We start from the raw sequence: 19402 nt of genomic DNA, 5'->3' as shown, positions 1-19402 counted from the left end.
TTTATCATCATTTAAAAAATATATTTTCTCAAATGTTAATCACAACAAATTTCCGAACAGGGGTGGGTGGGTTGATGGGAGGGTTCAGAATTTGACATTGTCACCTGTGATGAACGAAGGCGAATGTGACAGCAACTCCAGGGTTCTTCCCAGTCTGAGATGTAGAATGAACTCTGTCATTATTTTATCTGAGGTGACACAATAGAGGGTATAAAAGGTTTTTGAAAGGGCAAGGGTTTTAGGAACTTTTACCATATATTGAAGAATCAGACAGTTTTGTTTATAAATACCAGAGAGAACCTTGATGTAATTCAATTGGAAGTTCATTTTACTGAATTTCTTTTAGAACGGAACCTTCCTCTTTCAGTGGCTAGTGATGCTGATGATTTATTTTGCACAGTTTTTCCAGACAGTAAAATAGCAAAGGAGTACTCATGTGCTCGAACAAAAACAGTCATCTGTGTTATTTTATGTTAGGACTTTTTTCTTTACCACACTTTAATGCTGATTGTGAGAGGATTTTTTGTTCAGTAAAGAAACGTTGTACAAAATTCAGATCATCGATGAAAGATGGTACATTGGAATCAATAATGATTGAAAAGACAAGGTGTGGAAATGGCTACTACAAACAGCCTGCATCTGATGACATACTCAGAATTGCAAGAGTACAACACATACATCTTTGACATAAAATAATTAACCAAGTTATTGTCAGGTTTTTCTGATGGTTGTTGATGTTGTAAGTAGTTACATATGCATTAAAGTATTAAAAATCAGAATTTGATCCTGAAAATCTATTTATGTCATAAGCAGTCAGTATTTTTGTACTCTTGGGTTGGCAGCTATGGACTGTATCAATTTAATAATATTTTTGAATTGGGTAAAATTAAAATTGATCAGTGTGATTGAAATTTGAAGTTACGCAGCACCTAACATGAGAGAGATATATTTGAGCATTAAGCATGTACATCATCAGTTAGGTGTGGATACAAGATATTAGTATAGAGGCATGATCAAAAATACAAGTTACATACATAACACAAAGTCAAACAAAAACAGTGCAGAGTGAAACCTTTAGACTTGTACATAATTAGTAACAAATATTGTGTTGCTTGCAACCTGATGTGCACAAAATATTCTGCTGTAGAAGGTAAAACCGTTTGTCAGAAACATTTGAATTAGAGGTCGGTATAATTTGTACAGACATTGGACATTGAGACAAGATAGACGATATAATTCATACAGACAATGGATATGAGATGAGATATACTTGATAATTTATACAGACATTGGACTTGAGATATGCTGTACAATTTATGCAGACATTGGGCATGAGATGAGAGATGCTGATTTATAGACATTGGACATTGAGACATAATATGCTTGATACAAGATATACAGTACAATAATTTATACAGACATTGGACTTGAGATATACTATACAATTTATACAGGCATTGGAGATGAGACAAGACATGCTGTATAATTTATACAGACATTGGACTTAAAACAAGATATCCTGTATATTTTAAACAGACATTGGTCATGAGATAATATATACTGTGTAATGTATACAGATATTGGACCTGAGACAAGATATACTGTGTAATGTATACAGATATTGGACTTGACAAGATATACTGTGTAATGTATACAGATATTGGACTTGACAAGATATACTGTGTAATGTATACAGATATTGGACTTGATAAGATATACTGTATACTGATTTATTCAGACATTGGACCTGATAAGATATACTGTATACTGATTTATTCAGACATTGGAGATGAGACGAGATATACTGTATACTGATTTATTCAGACATTGGACTTGAGGCAAGATATGCTGATATAACACGTCTTGAGGTGCCTGATAACCTTACATGATGTTCCTAGATACAGAATTTGAGAGTGAGAAACTCATCAGCAGTATCAAGAGCTCCGTGTATTTGCATGTCTTCGTGGCACTGTGAAATTATAAACATTGTTATCTTTTGTGGAATGGATTAGATGGTTTGCTGTTATTGCAGGCTGCTTGGAGCATCAAGAGAGAAATAGTGTTGCTCACTGAATGTAATATAAGTTATTCAGTGCCGAGTCAGTTGGAGGGCTGTGCCTTGCCCAAGGACACAAAACAGCCACTAACAAGGGCTGATCCAGTGGAATGATTCAAAATCATACTCTTTTAGTCATAAGTCTGGCATGCTAACGACTTCTGTCACAACAGCTACTGTCTCCATTAGTTGCTGCTTGCAGTATACAGGGGTGTGAATAGGGTTTATTTTAAATCCCCATGCCCACACTGGGAATATTATTGTTGGATACTCCTAAATTTATTTCCTCAGTTTCTCTACTTAATGCCATTGTAGCAGACGGAACCATTTGCAGTGCATACATTGCTGGTGGCTTGATATTTGCTATTACTCACTTTTAAAAAGTTAGTAAAGCTGATGACACCTTAAAAATGACACTGAAATATAAATAAATAAAAATGACTAAGTTAAAGCCAGCCTTATTTAGATTTCATTGTTGTGTAATGTTTGGCACATAAAAGAAATGGATAGAAATCTTGATTTTATTGAATTAAAATACATTTGGTGGCTTTGTATTTATTTTATTTACAAGTAGTCATTGTAGTGATGGATATCTTTGCCTGTTGTATACAGTATATATGTATTGATTTTTTTTACCTACCTCACTCCACTGTACCTCATCATATATCTCTTCCTTAAAATAGCATGGATTAACATTGTACTGGCCACTGATTGCAACATCTTTCCAAATTGCAAACTTTTTCATGGACAGATGAAGGTATGATTTTTAATTTTCAAGATATTAATGGGATAAATAATGCTGTATTTGTGTATGTGTCAGGTAATTTCTTTCCCTGATTCGGGGCTGGATGTGATTCAAAATGGGTCAGTTCCTGACTATAACCAGATTTATCATCATTTAAAAAATACATTTTCTCAAATGCTAATCACAACAAATTTCTGAACAGGGGTGGGTGGGTTGGTGGAAGGGTTCAGAATTTGACATTGTCACCTGTGATGAACGAAGGCGAATGTGACAGCAACTCCAGGGTTCTTCCCAGTCTGAGATGTAGAATGAACTCTGTCATTAGTTTATCTGAGGTGACACAATAAAGGGTATAGAATGTTTTTGAAAGGCAAGGGTTTTAAGAACTTTTACCTAGTTATATATTGAAGAATCAGACAGTTTTGTTTATAAATACCAGAGAGAACCTTGATGTAATTCAATTGGAAGTTCATTTTACTAAATTTCTTTTAGAACGGAACTTTCCTCTTTCAGTGGCTAGTGATGCTGATGATTTATTTTGCACAGTTTTTCCAGACAGTAAAATAGCAAAGGAGTACTCATGTGCTCGAACAAAAACAGTCATCTGTGTTATTTTATATTAGGACTTCTTTCTTTACCACACTTTAATGCTGATTGTGAGAGGATTTTTTGTTCAGTAAAGAAACGTTGCACAAAATTCAGATCATTGATGAAAGATGGTACATTGGAATCAATAATGATTGAAAAGACAAGGTGTGGAAATGGCTCCTACAAACAGCCTGCATCTGATGACATACTCAGAAGTTGCAAGAGTACAACACATACATCTTTGACATTAAATAATTAACCAAGTTATTGTCAGGTTTTTCTGATGGTTGTTGATGTTGTAAGTAGTTACATATGCATTAAAGTATTAAAAATCAGAATTTTTGTTCCTGAAAATCTGTTTTTATCATAAGCAGTCAGTATTTTTGTACTCTCGGGGTGGCAGCTATGGACTGTATCAATTTATTAATATTTTTAGTATGTTATTTTTAGTATAGAGGCATGATCAAAAATACAAGTTACATACATAACACAAAGTCAAACTAAAACAGTGCACAGCAAAACCTTTAGACTTGTGCATAATTAGTAATGAATATTGTGTTACTTGCAACCTAATGTGCACAAAATATTCTGCCGGAAAAATCAAAACCGTTTGTCAGAAAAATTTGAATTAGAGGTCAGTATAATTTGTACAGACATTGGACATTGAGACAAGATAAACTATATAATTCATACAGACATTAGACATGAGATGAGATATGCCATATAATTTGGACATTGGATAATTTATACATAAATTGGACATGAGATGAGATATACTTTATAATTTATACAGCTATTATACTTGAGACAAGATATGCTGTATAATTTATACATAAATTGGACATGAGAGATGAGATATACTTTATAATTTATACAGACATTGGACTTGAGATATGCTGTACAATTTATGCAGACACTGGGCATAAGATGAGAGATGCTGATTTACAGACATTGGACATTGAGACATAATATGCTTGAGACAAGATATACTGTATAATAATTTATACAGACATTGGACTTGAGATATACTATACAATTTATACAGATATTGGGCATAAGATGAGATGTGCAGTACAATGTATGCAGACATTGGGCATGAGATATGCTAATTTATAGACATTGAACATTGAGACATGATATGATGTATAATTCATATACACCTTGGACATGAGACAAGATATACTGTATAATTTATACTTACATTGGACATGAGATATACGTTATAATTTATACAGGCTTTGGAGATGAGATGAGACATGCTGTGTAATTTATACAGACATTGGTCTTGAGACCAGATATGCTGTATATTTTATACAGATGTTGGACTTGAGACAAGATTTACTGTGTAATGTATACAAATATTGGACTTGACAAGATATACTGTATACTGATTTATTCAAACATTGGACTTGAGACAAGATATGCTGATATAACACATGTCTTGTGGTGCCTGATGACCTTACATGATGTTCCTAGATACAGAATTTAAGAGTGAGAAACTCATCAGCAATATCAAGAGCTCCATGTATTTGCATGTCTTCGTGGCACTGTGAAGTTATAAACATTGTTATCTGTTTGTGGAACAGATTAGATGGTTTGCTGTTATTGCAGGCTGCTTGGAGGATCAAGAGAGAAATAGTGTTACACACTGAATGTAGGAGGACAGGTTTTCTGCATTATTTTGTCTCATGTCCCCCAAATCTTGACCCTATCGGGAAAAAAATAGAAAATTATGCCTTCATCATTTCTTTTTGGGATTTCCATCCATTTCTATATTGGTGTTTTCAAAGGTAGTAAAAACTTATGATGTCATTGAATGCCAATTTTCAAACAATATATCTGGGAATGAAAACATTAAAGGTTTGTGTTCATTGGCTGAGTTACAATGTAGTGGCCTTGACGCTAGTGTAATATATTTTTGAGGTCAGATTCACACCTACGGCAAGGAGGATTTAATTTTTTCAGAGGCAGAATTTTTTATAAAAGAGACAAATATATGGAAATACACAGTTTTTCTTTAAATAATGATTTATGAATTTGAAAAGAAAAGTAATCAAGAAAACCTGGGTCTTTATTATAGAAATTGCTGCTAGATAATGAGCAAATGCTAAAGTTAATTGAGAGCAAGATCTGAAATTGGAAATTCCATGGTGCAGCAAATTTTAATTTAATCAGAAATTCAAATATCTTGTTGTTGTTGTAGGGTATAATGCCATTTGTCTGCACACGATAGGCTATACATGGTGGCCAGTATTAATAGTGGAGGAAGAACCCAGGAAATCCCCGGAAAGAACCACCAACCCTCAAGAAGCTGCTGGCAAACTTTCTCACATACCCACATTGGCCGAATCCGAGACTTGAACCCACGCAGACAGAGGTGAGATGGCAGTGATCCGTGACGGAGAGCGCTTTAGACCACTTGACCACTCAGGGCCCCTTCAAATATGTTAATGCTTTCATGAGTAACTTTATTACATGCTTTAATTTTTATTGTAATATGACAAATGTTAAGGTGGCAAAACTTTAAGCAAACAAAATCTTCTCATTCATTTCGTATATTATGCTCCTCAGATTTGGAGGGTGTGGGTTGCAGTGTCCCCAGCCCTTGGGATCCAAGGTGCGTCATTGAGTAAAACAGTAAAATGTCATAAGATGTCTATTTTGTGGAAGGCCATATTCTTTTATCATTGGAAATAAACTGGCTTAAGATAGAAATCATTTTTTTAAACTTTTCTTTCTTTGTTTTAAAATGCTATATAATTTTACACAGACAAAAGTATTGTAATACAGTACTTGAAGCTGTTGTTTTTCTTATTGAGTGTTTAAAACATAATTTGATTAGAGATGAACTAGAGGATACATTTTTACTGAATATGCAGAGATTGTGAAAAAATGTGTAAACCACCATACTGGTATATTCAAACACAAAATGTCTAAACTGATATCAATATTTCTCCCCCCCCCCATTATTTTTGTTAACTGCTTCAGATGTAAATCCTGCCTGTTTTTTATGTACTGTAGTCAGCTTCTAACCCATTATGATTCATACCCAACCTTTTGTCTTCAAACGTATTTACCTGGCACAATTACAGTTTAGCTGAGAATTATTGAATATCATCATACACGACAAATTTCAATCCATACCACGATTCTTTCACACAAAGTTTGTAATTTGGATAAATGTAGTCAGCAATGTGAACTCCATACTGTTTTAGGAGACAAAGTTTGTAATTTGGAAAAATATAGTCAGCAATGTGAACTCCATACTGTTTTAGGAGACAAAGTGTTGTCATGTGCAGGAGGAGCGGCAGGGATATAATGTTGATTTTTTTAAATAAAAATGAACTCAAAGTACAGCATAGATTATTCATCTTTTTTTATCTTTGTTTAATTATTTGTCAAACATTCCATGATAATGAACATTTTCATATTTATATAGTACATGTATTTAAAACATAGTTGTTTTTGAAAATTAAGATAATTTAGACATTATTATTATTATTATTATTATTATAGAAGATGGAACTATCAACATATGCATGTCATTCTAAAAGAGCTTATTAGATGGCTGTATCTGTCATCCATCCATCGTCCACATGTCAACACAAGGATCCTGGAGGATAATCATTGAACTTTACACACAGACATACATCCCATGGTTTTGTTTGTCAAAATGAAAATGGTGCCACTCAAACATCCAAATATGGCTACCATATTTGCCATCATGGAAATCTTATTGCTACTCCTCCTGAATGGATGTGGTTGTACTAAATTAAAAAGGTACCAGCATGATGTCAAATATGGCCATCATTAGAATCTTGTTCCTGCTATTCCTTCTGAATGGAAAGTCATATCAACATTCATGGGTTTCACTGGAAGACATGTTATGTCTGGTAACCCCCCAGTGAAGTTGCAAATCTGATCTCTAATATTGCCACCACAGTGACCATCTTGAAAAGCGTATTAATGCTGCTTCACCAGAATAGCTGTTCACAGAGCAGCTAATTTGCCACAATTATATGCTCTTGCACTGCCCAAGGTCCAATGAGCTAAACATATAACACTAATGTCTTAAAAGAAATTTCTCTGATAACATATGTAGATTTCACATGCAGTAGTAAATATCCACTCCAACCCCATTATGGTGCACAGCTGGTTAATGCTGAGTCTAGACAATATGTACAGTCCTCTTACATACAAAAGTACAAGACCGCTCTGGTGGCTTAGTGGTTAGAGTGTCTGCCTTGGATGCGGGAGGTCGTGGGGTCGAACCCTGGCCGGGTCATACCAAAGACTTATAAAAATGGTACTAACAGCTTCCTTGCTTGGCGCTCAGCATTAAGAGGTTAGTGTTAGGACTGGTCGACCTGGTTTCAGGATAATGTGACTCAGTGGGACATCATGCTACATGTCTGCAGCATGATGCCCCAATGCGAGACATCACTATAAACTGTCACACTGCAGACATTGTAGTGATATGACTGAAAAATTATTAAAGCTATGTTAAAAATCTAAATCACACACACACACATATGCAAAGGTACAGTCCCCTGACATGTAGGGTACAGCCCCCTTATATACAAATGTACTGTAGTCCTCTTACAGATGTAAGATCATTACTGTTTTATACTTTGAAGTGGAAACATGTAAATAAAATTGGAGAGTTTGATGTAATTGTTTAGCATATAATCCAAACAATGATGTTTATATTTTTCTGGTAGTCAACAGTCATTTGAAAATATATTATCAAGAGAAAAAGCCAAATTGTAAACAGTATAGAATCTTTCTGACCACACATAATATGAGAAAATAATACTTTCTTTTTGGAAGATCACAAAGTTGTTATCTCTTTGTTGATTTGTAATACTCCTGCCCAAATAATTATTAGGTAGGTTCCATTTTGAGCAGAGTGTAAGTTTGAACATGAGAATGTTTTCATTACCTCTAAACCAGCTTCCCTCCATCGACTAATGCTTGCACCTATTCAACAGCAATTAATGAATTTTGTTGAGAATATATCTGTATCACTAACTGTAAAATAAGTGGTGAGGTGCCTTTAGTGTACATTGGTCTTGGGGTCCGTGATATGTATTTACCCCTCCATATTATTAATAGAAAGATGAAGACTTGGCATCTTGTTGGCCATGGTGGACAATGCTGTGCTCTAAGTACTTGGGTTCATGATAAATAAGGAATTAAAGCCTTATGTTTTGCTTATCAGGATGAGCACAAACAGTAGTGTAATTCACCTTTGATTGGTTCTCTTGAGCAAAGAACTAAAGTCAAGAGCAATAAGACCAACTGAATTGGAGCCATGTCTTAACACATGTTATACTGGGGGATGCTGTATATAGTGAAGGTGATTGAATGGGATCTGTTATATCAGTGTCTGCCTTGTGCTTAGGGGCTTGAAGCCAATTGTGATCCATGCCCATATCCATGTTATATTGGGTTTCTTTATGCACAGGGTTTTTAATGGGATCTATGCCTGTAACCACATTATATTGGGTACTGCCTTATGCACAAAGTTATGAAGTCAAGTGAATGGGATCAATGTCCATACCTAGGTTATATTGGGGGCTGCCTTATGTTCAAGGTCATTAAGCCAAATAAATGGGATTGATGCCCATACCTAGGTTATATTGGGAGCTGCCTTATGTACAGGGTCTTTAAGCCAAATAAATGGGATCAATGCCCATACCTGGGTTATATTGGGGGCTGCCTTCTGCACAAGGTCATTAAGCCAAATATATGGGATCGATGCCCATACCTAGGTTATACTGGGGGCTGCCTTATGTACAAGGTCATGAAGCCAAATATATGGGATTGATGCCCATACCTAGGTTATATTGGGGGCTGCCTTATGTACAAGGTCATTAAGCCAAATAAATGGGATTGATGCCCATACCTAGGTTTTATTGGGGGTTGCCTTATGTACAGGGTCTTTAAGCCAAGTAAATGGGATCAATGCCCATACCTAGGTTATATTGGGGGCTGCCTTCTGCACAAGATCATTAAGCCAAGTAAATGGGATCAATGCCCATACCTAGGTTATATTGGGGGCTGCCTTCTGCACAAAGTCATTAAGCCAAATTAATGGGATTGATGAACATACCTAGGTTATATTGGGGGCTGCCTTATGTGCAAGATCATTAAGCCAAATAAATGGGATAGATGCCCATACCTAGGTTATATTGGGGGCTGCCTTATGTGCAAGATCATTAAGCCAAATAAATGGGATCGATGCCCATACCTAGGTTATATTGGGGGCTGCGTTATGTACAGGGTCTTTAAGCCATATGAATGGGATTGATGCCCATACCTAGTTTATATTGGGGGCTGCCTTATGTACAGGGTCTTTAAGCCATATGAATGGGATATATGCCTGTTACCACATTATATTGGAGACTGCCTTATGCACAAGGTCGTGAAGCCAAATGAATGGGATCGATGCCAATACCTAGGTTATATTGGGGCTGCCTTATGTACAAGGTCATTAAGCCAAATAAATAGGATCGATGCCCATACCTAGGTTATATTGGGGGCTGCCTTCTGCACAAGGTAATTAAGCTAAATAAATGGGATCAATGCCCATACCTAGGTTATATTGGGGGATGCCTTATGTACAGGGTCTTTAAGCCATATGAATGGGATCTATGCCTGTTACCACATTATATTGGGGACTTCCATATGCACAAGGTCATGAAGCCAAATGAATGGGATCGATGCCCATACCTAAGTTATATTGGGGGCTGCCTTCTGCACAAGGTCATTAAGCCAAATAAATTAGATCAAGTCCCATACCTAGGTTATATTGGTTGCTGCCTTATGTACAGGGTCTTTAAGCCATATGAATGGGATCAATGCCAATACCTAGGTTATATTGGGGGCTGCCTTCTGCACAAGGTCATTAAGCCAAATAAATGGGATCAATGCCTATACCTAGGTTATATTGGGGGCTGCCTTCTGCACAAGGTAATTAAGCCAAATAAATGGGATTGATGCCCATACCTAGGTTATATTGGGGGCTGCCTTCTGCACAAGGTCATTAAGCCATATGAATGGGATTGATGCCCATACCTTGGTTATATTGGGGGCTGCCTTATGTACAAGGTCATTAAGCCAAATAAATAGGATCAATGCCCATACCTAGGTTATATTGGGGGCTGCCTTATGTACAGGGTCTTTAAGCCATATGAATGGGATTGGTGCATATAACTAGGTTATATTGGGGGCTGCCTTATGTACAGGGTCTTTAAGCCATATGAATTGGATATATGCCTGTTACCACATTATATTGGGGACTGCCTTATGCACAAGGTCATGAAGCCAAATGAATGGGATCGATGCCCATATCTAGGTTATATTGGGGCTGCCTTATGTACAAGGTCATTAAGCCAAATAAATAGGATCGATGCCCATACCTAGGTTATATTGGGGGCTGCCTTCTGCACAAGGTCATTAAGCCAAATAAATGGGATCGATGTCCATACCTTGGTTATATTGGGGGCTGCCTTCTGCACAAGGTCATTAAGCCATATAAATGGGATCGATGCCCATACCTAGGTTATATTGGGGGCTGCCTTCTACACACAGTCATTAAGCCAAATAAATGGGATTGATGCCCATACCTAGATTATATTGGGGGCTGCCTTCTGCACAAGGTAATTAAGCCAAATAAATGGGATCGATGCCCATACCTAGATTATATTGGGGTCTGCCTTATGCACAAAGTCATTAAGCCATATGAATGGGATTCATGCCCATAACCATATTACATTGGGGGCTGCCTTATGTACAGGGTCTTAATAGATATGGACAACAGTATACTAACAATTTCATGAATGTATTTGACAGAAACAGAGGTCCCGAACAAAGTCACGTATCAAGGATGATTTAGAACTGAAGTCAAAAGAGATTGTTAAATCTTCAAAGATCAGAACTGTGACTCTTGCCCCAGTGTGCATCTATGAAATCTCCTCTCTTCTTACTATCAACAGGCAGCTGGGAGAGGAATACAGGTAAGGAGAACACCCCACATTCATTAATTCATTTATCATGTCAATATTTTTTGTAAGAGACGAGAGTCTTATGGTACCATTTATGTCTATGTCATGTCACTTAAATCCTTTTTAACATAATTCCTATAAACCTTGGAATATGGGATGGTTTATGAATAAATACACAAATTTTGAAATTTCTGTCCACCTCCTTTGTGTATTCTAGAGCCAGATTATGAGGCAGAAAAAATGTCCAGATTTAGTCTCAGAATATTAAAAATTGAACTTGCTATTCCTGTAGTAGAAGTCATAAGCTTCATGTATACATTCAGTACTATTTCAATAATGGGTATAACTTTTTACAGTTTGTTTATACATATTTTTAGATGGCAATTATTCACTCTGTTAGGATTTTTACATGTCCATATTCCTTTGAAAGGTCATTATTTACATGCCTCAAGATGTACATATGACAAAATTCAGTGTTAAAGCACATAGACATTTTTGGAAAAGGACAATCTGAAGGTGTGATTCAGTACAAACTGGATTGAATGTTACATACTGATGTCACATTGAAAGCAACACATTGAAAAAATTCATTATTTGATATTATAGAATCTGATGTTCTCTTTTCTTGACCCTGTTTAGTACCTTTTCACCATCGTAAAAGTACATTGCAATCAGTAATTTTCGTCTGGAAGGTTTTTGATGACATAACATGCAGAGCATTTAACAATCAGAACAACAATTAATATTTAATTTAATTTGATTAAATGCACCTACATGACCACGTTGTCATAACAATTTAGGCATGAACATAGACCCTCATGTGAAATACACTGGATATACTTGCTGATAAGTTCAAGTCCAATGGCAAACAATATAGACCTGATCATTAGTAATTTCCCATGCTCTGAGTATAAATATATTAAGAGTTCGAAATTTTGGGCAATATCACACTGCCTTCATCAGTGACTGATGTTATCACATGACATAATGGTCAAATGATATGAGGAGACTGGTGTAGACGGGTGGTCCCTCATACCAATTTTGTGTTGACCTTCCATGTTGTATTTTGATTGCCTTCTTCACCTTCCTTTTCCATATATTGTTCTCTGATGTAATCACCTTGGTTTTATTGGCAATGATGGAATGTCCCAAATTGCTACAATGTTCATATATGACCAACGACTTTCTACTCATGTGTCCCAAAATCCTGGTTCCTAACACTCTGCTTGTTTTCTCAATGTGATCTTTCTCACAGTCATTTTACATTTGATATAATAAAACACATTACATTTTTTCAGATTTTCATTGTTGTCCTTCACATGTGTAAGTTGTTAAAAGAGTTGTATGGTTTGTGATATACAGTGGAAAAGGAAATTGAAGGAGGCGGTTGAAATATGATAGCGGAGGTCAACACTAAACAGGGACGAGAGGTTTGAATTACCACCCGGGCCAAGTCACATGAAAGACTTATAGAAATGGTACTTGCAACTGCCTCACTCGATGCTCAGCATTAAGAGGTTATTGTTAGGACTGGTCATCCTGGTGTCAGGATAATGTGACTGGGTGGGACATGATGCTACATGTCTGCAGCACGATACCCAAGTGCTAGACATCACTATAACCTGCCACACTGCAGACATCGTAGCGATATGACTAAAATTGATAAAGCTATGTTAAAAATCTAAATCATACACACATCCATATAAAATTGTCAGTTTAGTACCTTTAGAGTTATCTCCCTCTTTTGGGAAATTATATTTAGACTTTATTTCATGAAAAGGGGGGAGGGTGTTAATTACTGATAGGTCTTTTAATTTTTTGCATTGGAACCAACATGTTTGTCTGAAGTTTTAGTACCATTATGTTTGGTTTAGTGAGGATTTTTTTGAATGAATATGCATGGTGTAGGTTTGTCCAGTGACTCACAATGCCATGAAGAATGAACATGTATACTTTCAGAATTGACCTCGACAATATACCAAGAATGTGCCAACACAATATGAAGGCAGCACTAGCAGTAGGGAGAAAAGATTTGGTCCAGGTATGTATATTATAAAAGCAGTTTCCATTAGCCACCACTGAATATTAACTGAATGCTAGTTGTTCCTGCCTTTTCAAAGAAATTTAAGGGACAAAATACCTGGGTTTATATCCAACCTTCGGTCAAGTTATCACTCTTACCTTTCTACTATATAACTTTAAAGCTGTCTATGATTAAAAATGAAACTTGGTATACTTAACACCAGTTATGTCACATGTCACATTTATGGTCCTTTCTTCAGGGTCAGAAGGTTTGTGACATTCCAGACTTAAGATCATGACTAATTTACGCTGCCAATCACACTTTCCCTTTTGCTTTTATAGCTTTATTACCATTTGAGATTAAGGATAAAGATTGTTATACTTGTACATCAACACTAGAAGTCATTTTGCATACCAGATGGGGTGCAGTCTTTAAGGTCAAGGTCATTGCTCAGTACTTTAAGCTTACCATCACGCTTTCCCTTTGCAATAACTTTAACCCATTTGAGAGTAAGGAATAAAATATGGTATACTTCAGCATCATCACTAGAAACTAGTACTACACATGGGTACTGTCTTCAAAGTCATGGCCACAGTTCATTATTTTATGTTTTTCCTCATAATTTTCCTTTTATGCTTCAACTTTAGACCTGTTTGAGATTTATGGATGAAACTTTTTGCCACAGTAGGTCAAGGTTACAGCTTGGTGTTTTGATTTTCCATCCATTTTGCTTGGTAGTTTTGAACAGTCAGAGATTATGGTATTTAACTTTTTAACTTTGAATAGTTATGAAGCATCATTAGAAAGTATATCAAATACCACATTGAAATTCTGTGTTGAAGGTCATTGTTCAGGCTCAGTGAAGAGATGAACAATGCATTGTGAACCTTCATGGGTTCCTATCAAGGTCAAGGTTGAAGCTCAACATGTTAAATTTTCTGTTTCAGTCTTTTCCACTCTTTTCAGAACTGTTTAAGATCAAGGGATGTAACTTTGTTTATCTGTGTATCACGTGAAAAGTGTGTTACATACCACATTTGAGGCTTGTATATGTATCATTACCATGTGTGTTTTGTACCACATTAGTGGTCTAAACTCCAAGGTCAGTGTCATATTGTTACCATCACACTTTCCCTTTGCAGTAACTTTAACCCATTTGATATTAAGGGATAAAATGTGGTATATTAGAACTATTATTATGAAAATAATACACATAATATAGATATACATAAAAATACTAGACGTTCAGCAGTCTTATATGTTTCAAGATCTATTCATCCTGATGGGGTAGAGAGAGAGAGGATGGATGGAAGAGAGAGAAAGAAAGAGAGAGAGAGAGAGAGAGAAGAAGAAAAAAAGGCCTAATTATGGAAATAAAATCTGAAGAACATGCATAAGGGTAGATATACTTTCTAAATGGAAAAAAGAAGGTACATGTAGTTCCAAAAGTGATATTGCTACTGTGGTAATAAAAGTGATACTTTCACTGTTGCAATGTCATTTTGTTCTGTGCTGATGCATTTCAGTACCTCATTATGAAATATAAAATAAATATATCAGAATAAATAATGTTGATGTTGATATAAAAGACTTTGATCCGATGCCAGATGTCACAAATAGGAAATGAAATCTAAACCAACAACTGTATCAACAAAACAAAGAGAATGTTTTTGCCAGACTGATGAACTTTGAATGGATTTTACATAGTGCAAATGGGCAACATTATGATTGGTGATGGGAATACTGTATAAATATTTTTGCTGAAGAAAAAATCATGAAGAAATTATACAATAATTAGTTAAATGATATAAACTGAAGGCTTCGTTGGTTCTTCCTAATTTTCCTCTCAAAGATTGGTAAAAAGGTATTTTCCTGTCTTCATTTAGTGTTCTACACTTCAGAGTGATTCTGCATATGATTGGGATAGAAAATATTGCTTGTTCCAGGTAGACTAAAAGCTGTAATTATTGCTATAAGATAACTTGTCAGCAGTTAAAATGTTATTTTCATTACAAAAATTGCACAACTTTACACCAGCAAAAATGGCCATACATTATATAAGATTAGCTGTATGTTTTTTTTCTGCATGTGGAATAATATACTCTCATGAATAAATTCATGATTTGGTTTTTTACTACATATGCAATAATGTTTCCATTTGTTTATTTGTTTAATTCAGCTTTGGTCCCTCATATCCCAGATCAGCAACCCTAATTTGATGTCCAGTCCTTCCTTTGACCCCGGATCACCCTGGGCACTAAACCCCTTTGGGCGTCAGATGCTGGAATCTCTGTAAGTATTCTATGACTACTGCTATGGGCATAGAAAATCCAGCAGTGACATGATAGCCTCTCATCTCATTGGACCTAGGTTTCATCCTGGGCACTAGTATTTGCTTGGTCAGTGGTTACCTCCCCTCAATGAACACCTCTTACCATTTTCTTGGTAGTTAAGACCTCTTAATTGTGCTTGTCTTACAATCAAAGTATATAAATTAATATCAGTGTCAGAGAGAAAGGAATTCAGACATTTGTTTTCTTGTTAGAGACAGAGACAGAGAGAGACAGACACAGAGAAACGGACAGAGACACACACAGTCGGTGACACAAACGGGGAGAGGGAAAGAGAGAGAGACACACACACACAAGAGACAGAGAGAGAGGGAGAGAAACACACACACACACACACACACACACACACATATATATATATATATATATATATATATATATATATATTATAGTTAATAAAGTTTTATCATAAGATACTTTATACAGCAGTTCTGGTTACCCTTACTCCACCTCCCCACCCCAAACAAGGTTTTCATAAACAATATTCTGCTTTTCCTTGTATGTATAATTCATACTTGACATCTTACTAGACTGTGGTGGAAGATTATTTTTAATGATAGAAAGGGTATGGGGTGGGCATTGCAAGTTGCCTTGGTAACTGACATGTCATAAAGAATTTTAAAAAATGACACCTCTCCCTCGTTATAATGCCCTCCATGATGATTCAGTTCTGGATACAACGTTAAACCAGTATGGATCCTATGACCTCCTTTTCAACACGTTATTATTTTACAGAATTAAATGGACAAATACCATGAAGTCAGGGAATATATTTAGCTTACATAAACTTAAATTATTACTTTATATTTGACAGGCATTTTGTTAATTCCTCTACTCTGACTCCACCACTGAATCCACATGCATTCCCAAAATTTATAATGATTCTCGCTATATAGTGATTCCATACATAATGTGTTAGCAAGAATGAGATAACGCTGTATCTAATTAATATATTCTTTGGAACAAGTTTATTTTATTTTTTTTTTCTTTATTTTGTGGCAAATTTAGATATAGGATGTAGAAAGATGATAATAACTTCCTAATGTACATAATGATAAAAAATGTAACAGGAAAGAAGGAATGCTTGATACAGAGTGGAATATATTTTTATCATCACAGCTGTTTTTAACATATCACAGAATCATTTAAAGCTTAGAATGGTTTGTACGAGATTGATCGCGTATTCGTTGAAGGATGTTCAAAAACTGACTCCGGTTGAAATTGCCTGTAGTAATCTGAGATGTTCGACTGAGATTGTCACAGGTGTTGAAGATGGATTTAGTTTTCTGAACCTGACTCAGTAAAAATTAATAAAGTTTCAATTGAATGAAACAAGATGAGACTACAAATTGCTTGAAGTAATTGGACTGTCACTAGAGTTTTATGTGCATTATTTTTCGAGTCTGAATGCCCGGTCAGCCAAGTACCTGTGTCTGATTCTGCTAGTGTCACTTCATATTCCTATACTTTCAAAGTGTTGCCAAAAGTTGTGGAATACTACCATGCTACCTATCCATCCACTGGTTCACGAAGATTCATTTACTCCATGATAATGTACTGGTGAATAAACTGGCCATCATGATGGACTTCCTAAAGGAGCACAAAATCCAGACATTGTTGTATCCTACATATAGCCTTGATTTAACTTTGTTGATTTTTGGCTGCTTCCTATTATCAAAGATTCATTGAGGAGCAGTTGATTTGAATGTCATTATGTAGTTGGAAGTCCAGCATTGGGGAATTAGACTGAGAAATTGTGTCAAAGTGCATGGGAGTTCTTTTAGAGGATACACTGATGTACTGTTCACCAATAAAGAACTTTGTTCATCAGCCATCTAGTATTCAGAAGTATTCAGAACTTTTTAAATACTCCAATAATTGTACATAAGATATGAATTATCATCCTCTAAGTATTTTGGGAAAGCCTTTGATTTCTAATATAATGATGAAATTCAATGACAGTTTTATCAATACTAAAAGGGTTCTGCATTGCAAAATTGAGGGTGCCTTTTGGCCATTTTGTTTATTTATTCCATCATCATGGAAGTTGGCAAAGGACAGTGTTTTGCCTGTTTGTTTGTTAATGTATTCCATTCTTTGTTCATAAATGTATGTGGTTATTTGTTAATTTATAATGCCCACAGTATCTTAGATGCTATTTCCATATAGTGAAGAACAAGGATCTATGGATCTAAATGGGAGTAATTCATCCTATGACTTAATTTTCACTCTTAAGCGACGTTTGTAGTTTCATTTCATTTAACTTTCAATATCTTGGACAACATTTCAACTATGCTCATGAAGAATTACTGTGGTCACAATGACCTTATTTTCATGTTTGGTTCACTTTTATATTTTCAGCTTCTTATATTCTCAATATTTTGAACCCACTGTCACCTACGGATAGTAACTTAACCATCCCAAAATGTAGGTCACTTACCTAATTTTGACACTTGAGTGATGCTTATATTTTCAGCTATTTATTTTCTACATCTTCAGTATGTTTGAGATTGCTTTAACTAAAATCATGAAAATTTGTGGGATGCTTCTCAAGGAGAGTAACTTAACCATACCAAATCTAGATCACTGTGACCCAATTTGAGCGATTCATGACATCCTCGTTATTTATCTCTAGAACATCTAGACTAATTAAACATTACTTGGTCCCTGCACTGATAAAACTTTCTGTATTAATGCAGCTTAATGAGCACTTCCTTCCTGCACATTGTGGCTCATGTTAAGTATGATACACAAGGAGTGCTTTTTGGTTTTAGAACCCTGTACAGAATAGCTTGGATCGGCTGTTGTGCTGTATCTCTTTTCAAGGCACTTAACTCATTTGCCATGGCATCAGTTCTGCATATTGTTCTTTACTCCATGTATGCTTCTGTTAGAGAGGGGATTCATGTTTATGATTAAAGTTTGGCTTCTTTTGTTCAAGAAAGCTTGCTCAAAATTTCAGTGATAAATATAAAAGTGAATGATCTATTTGCACATCTTTATGTTTTGAACAAAAATATATATCTCTTATAATCTCAGATGAAAAATGTCAGGACTGTTTAAATTTTTGAAAATTTACAATGTTGGAAAATTCTGAGTATTTTCTTTTCAAAGTATTGCACAATATTTGTGGAATGGCTTGTTAACTCCTTAAATTTCTGTAAGGGTAAATTTGACACAATTCTGAAAATCATTGTGCATGGATAGACTTTGTTATATAAATGCTTTTTCGTGAGTAACCACCTGCAGATCAAGACCAGGAGCAACAATATTTTGACAGAAAACCGTTTTTACTCATTTGTAAGTGGAGTCTAACTGCAAACTGCACAGATCAAGATCTGCCACTGCATAATGCACCAGCAAATCTGAGTTTGTGCAGTTTGTTAGGATTAATCAATAGAACAAACAACATATACCCTGGTCTGCAGGCACATTATGCTATGGCAGATCAGGATCTTTACTTTGCAATCTGACCTGAAGCGCATATATATGGTATATGTTTGACAACTGCCTTGACTTACTATTACAGACCAGGTATAAACACTGCTGACCTTTGTTTAATCGTATGTTAACTTTATAGCAAATGAGGGTCTGCATGTTGAGTGCAGATTGTTCTGAAACTAGATGCAA

At 35.6% G+C, this 19402-nt stretch overlaps 1 protein-coding gene across 13 annotated transcripts in view; it reads left to right on the top strand.

Moving 5' to 3' along the window:
* Nucleotides 1–19402, top strand: part of LOC149780323 (GATOR2 complex protein WDR59-like) — a 180227-nt gene that overhangs the window by 82766 nt on the left and 78059 nt on the right. For all 13 annotated transcript variants that reach the window (XM_089937186.1, XM_089937183.1, XM_089937181.1 and 10 more), the window contains exons 18-20: nt 11247–11410; nt 13358–13439; nt 15601–15713. In XM_089937186.1, coding sequence (XP_089793312.1) covers nt 11247–11410; nt 13358–13439; nt 15601–15713 — 359 coding nt within the window. The remainder of the gene's footprint in view (nt 1–11246; nt 11411–13357; nt 13440–15600; nt 15714–19402) is intronic.

This window comes from Sinohyriopsis cumingii, chromosome 16, assembly GCF_028554795.1.
Source record: "Sinohyriopsis cumingii isolate HCF-2022 chromosome 16, ASM2855479v2, whole genome shotgun sequence".
Classification (NCBI taxonomy): domain Eukaryota; kingdom Metazoa; phylum Mollusca; class Bivalvia; order Unionida; family Unionidae; genus Sinohyriopsis; species Sinohyriopsis cumingii.
This window is presented reverse-complemented; position numbering and strand designations above follow the sequence as displayed.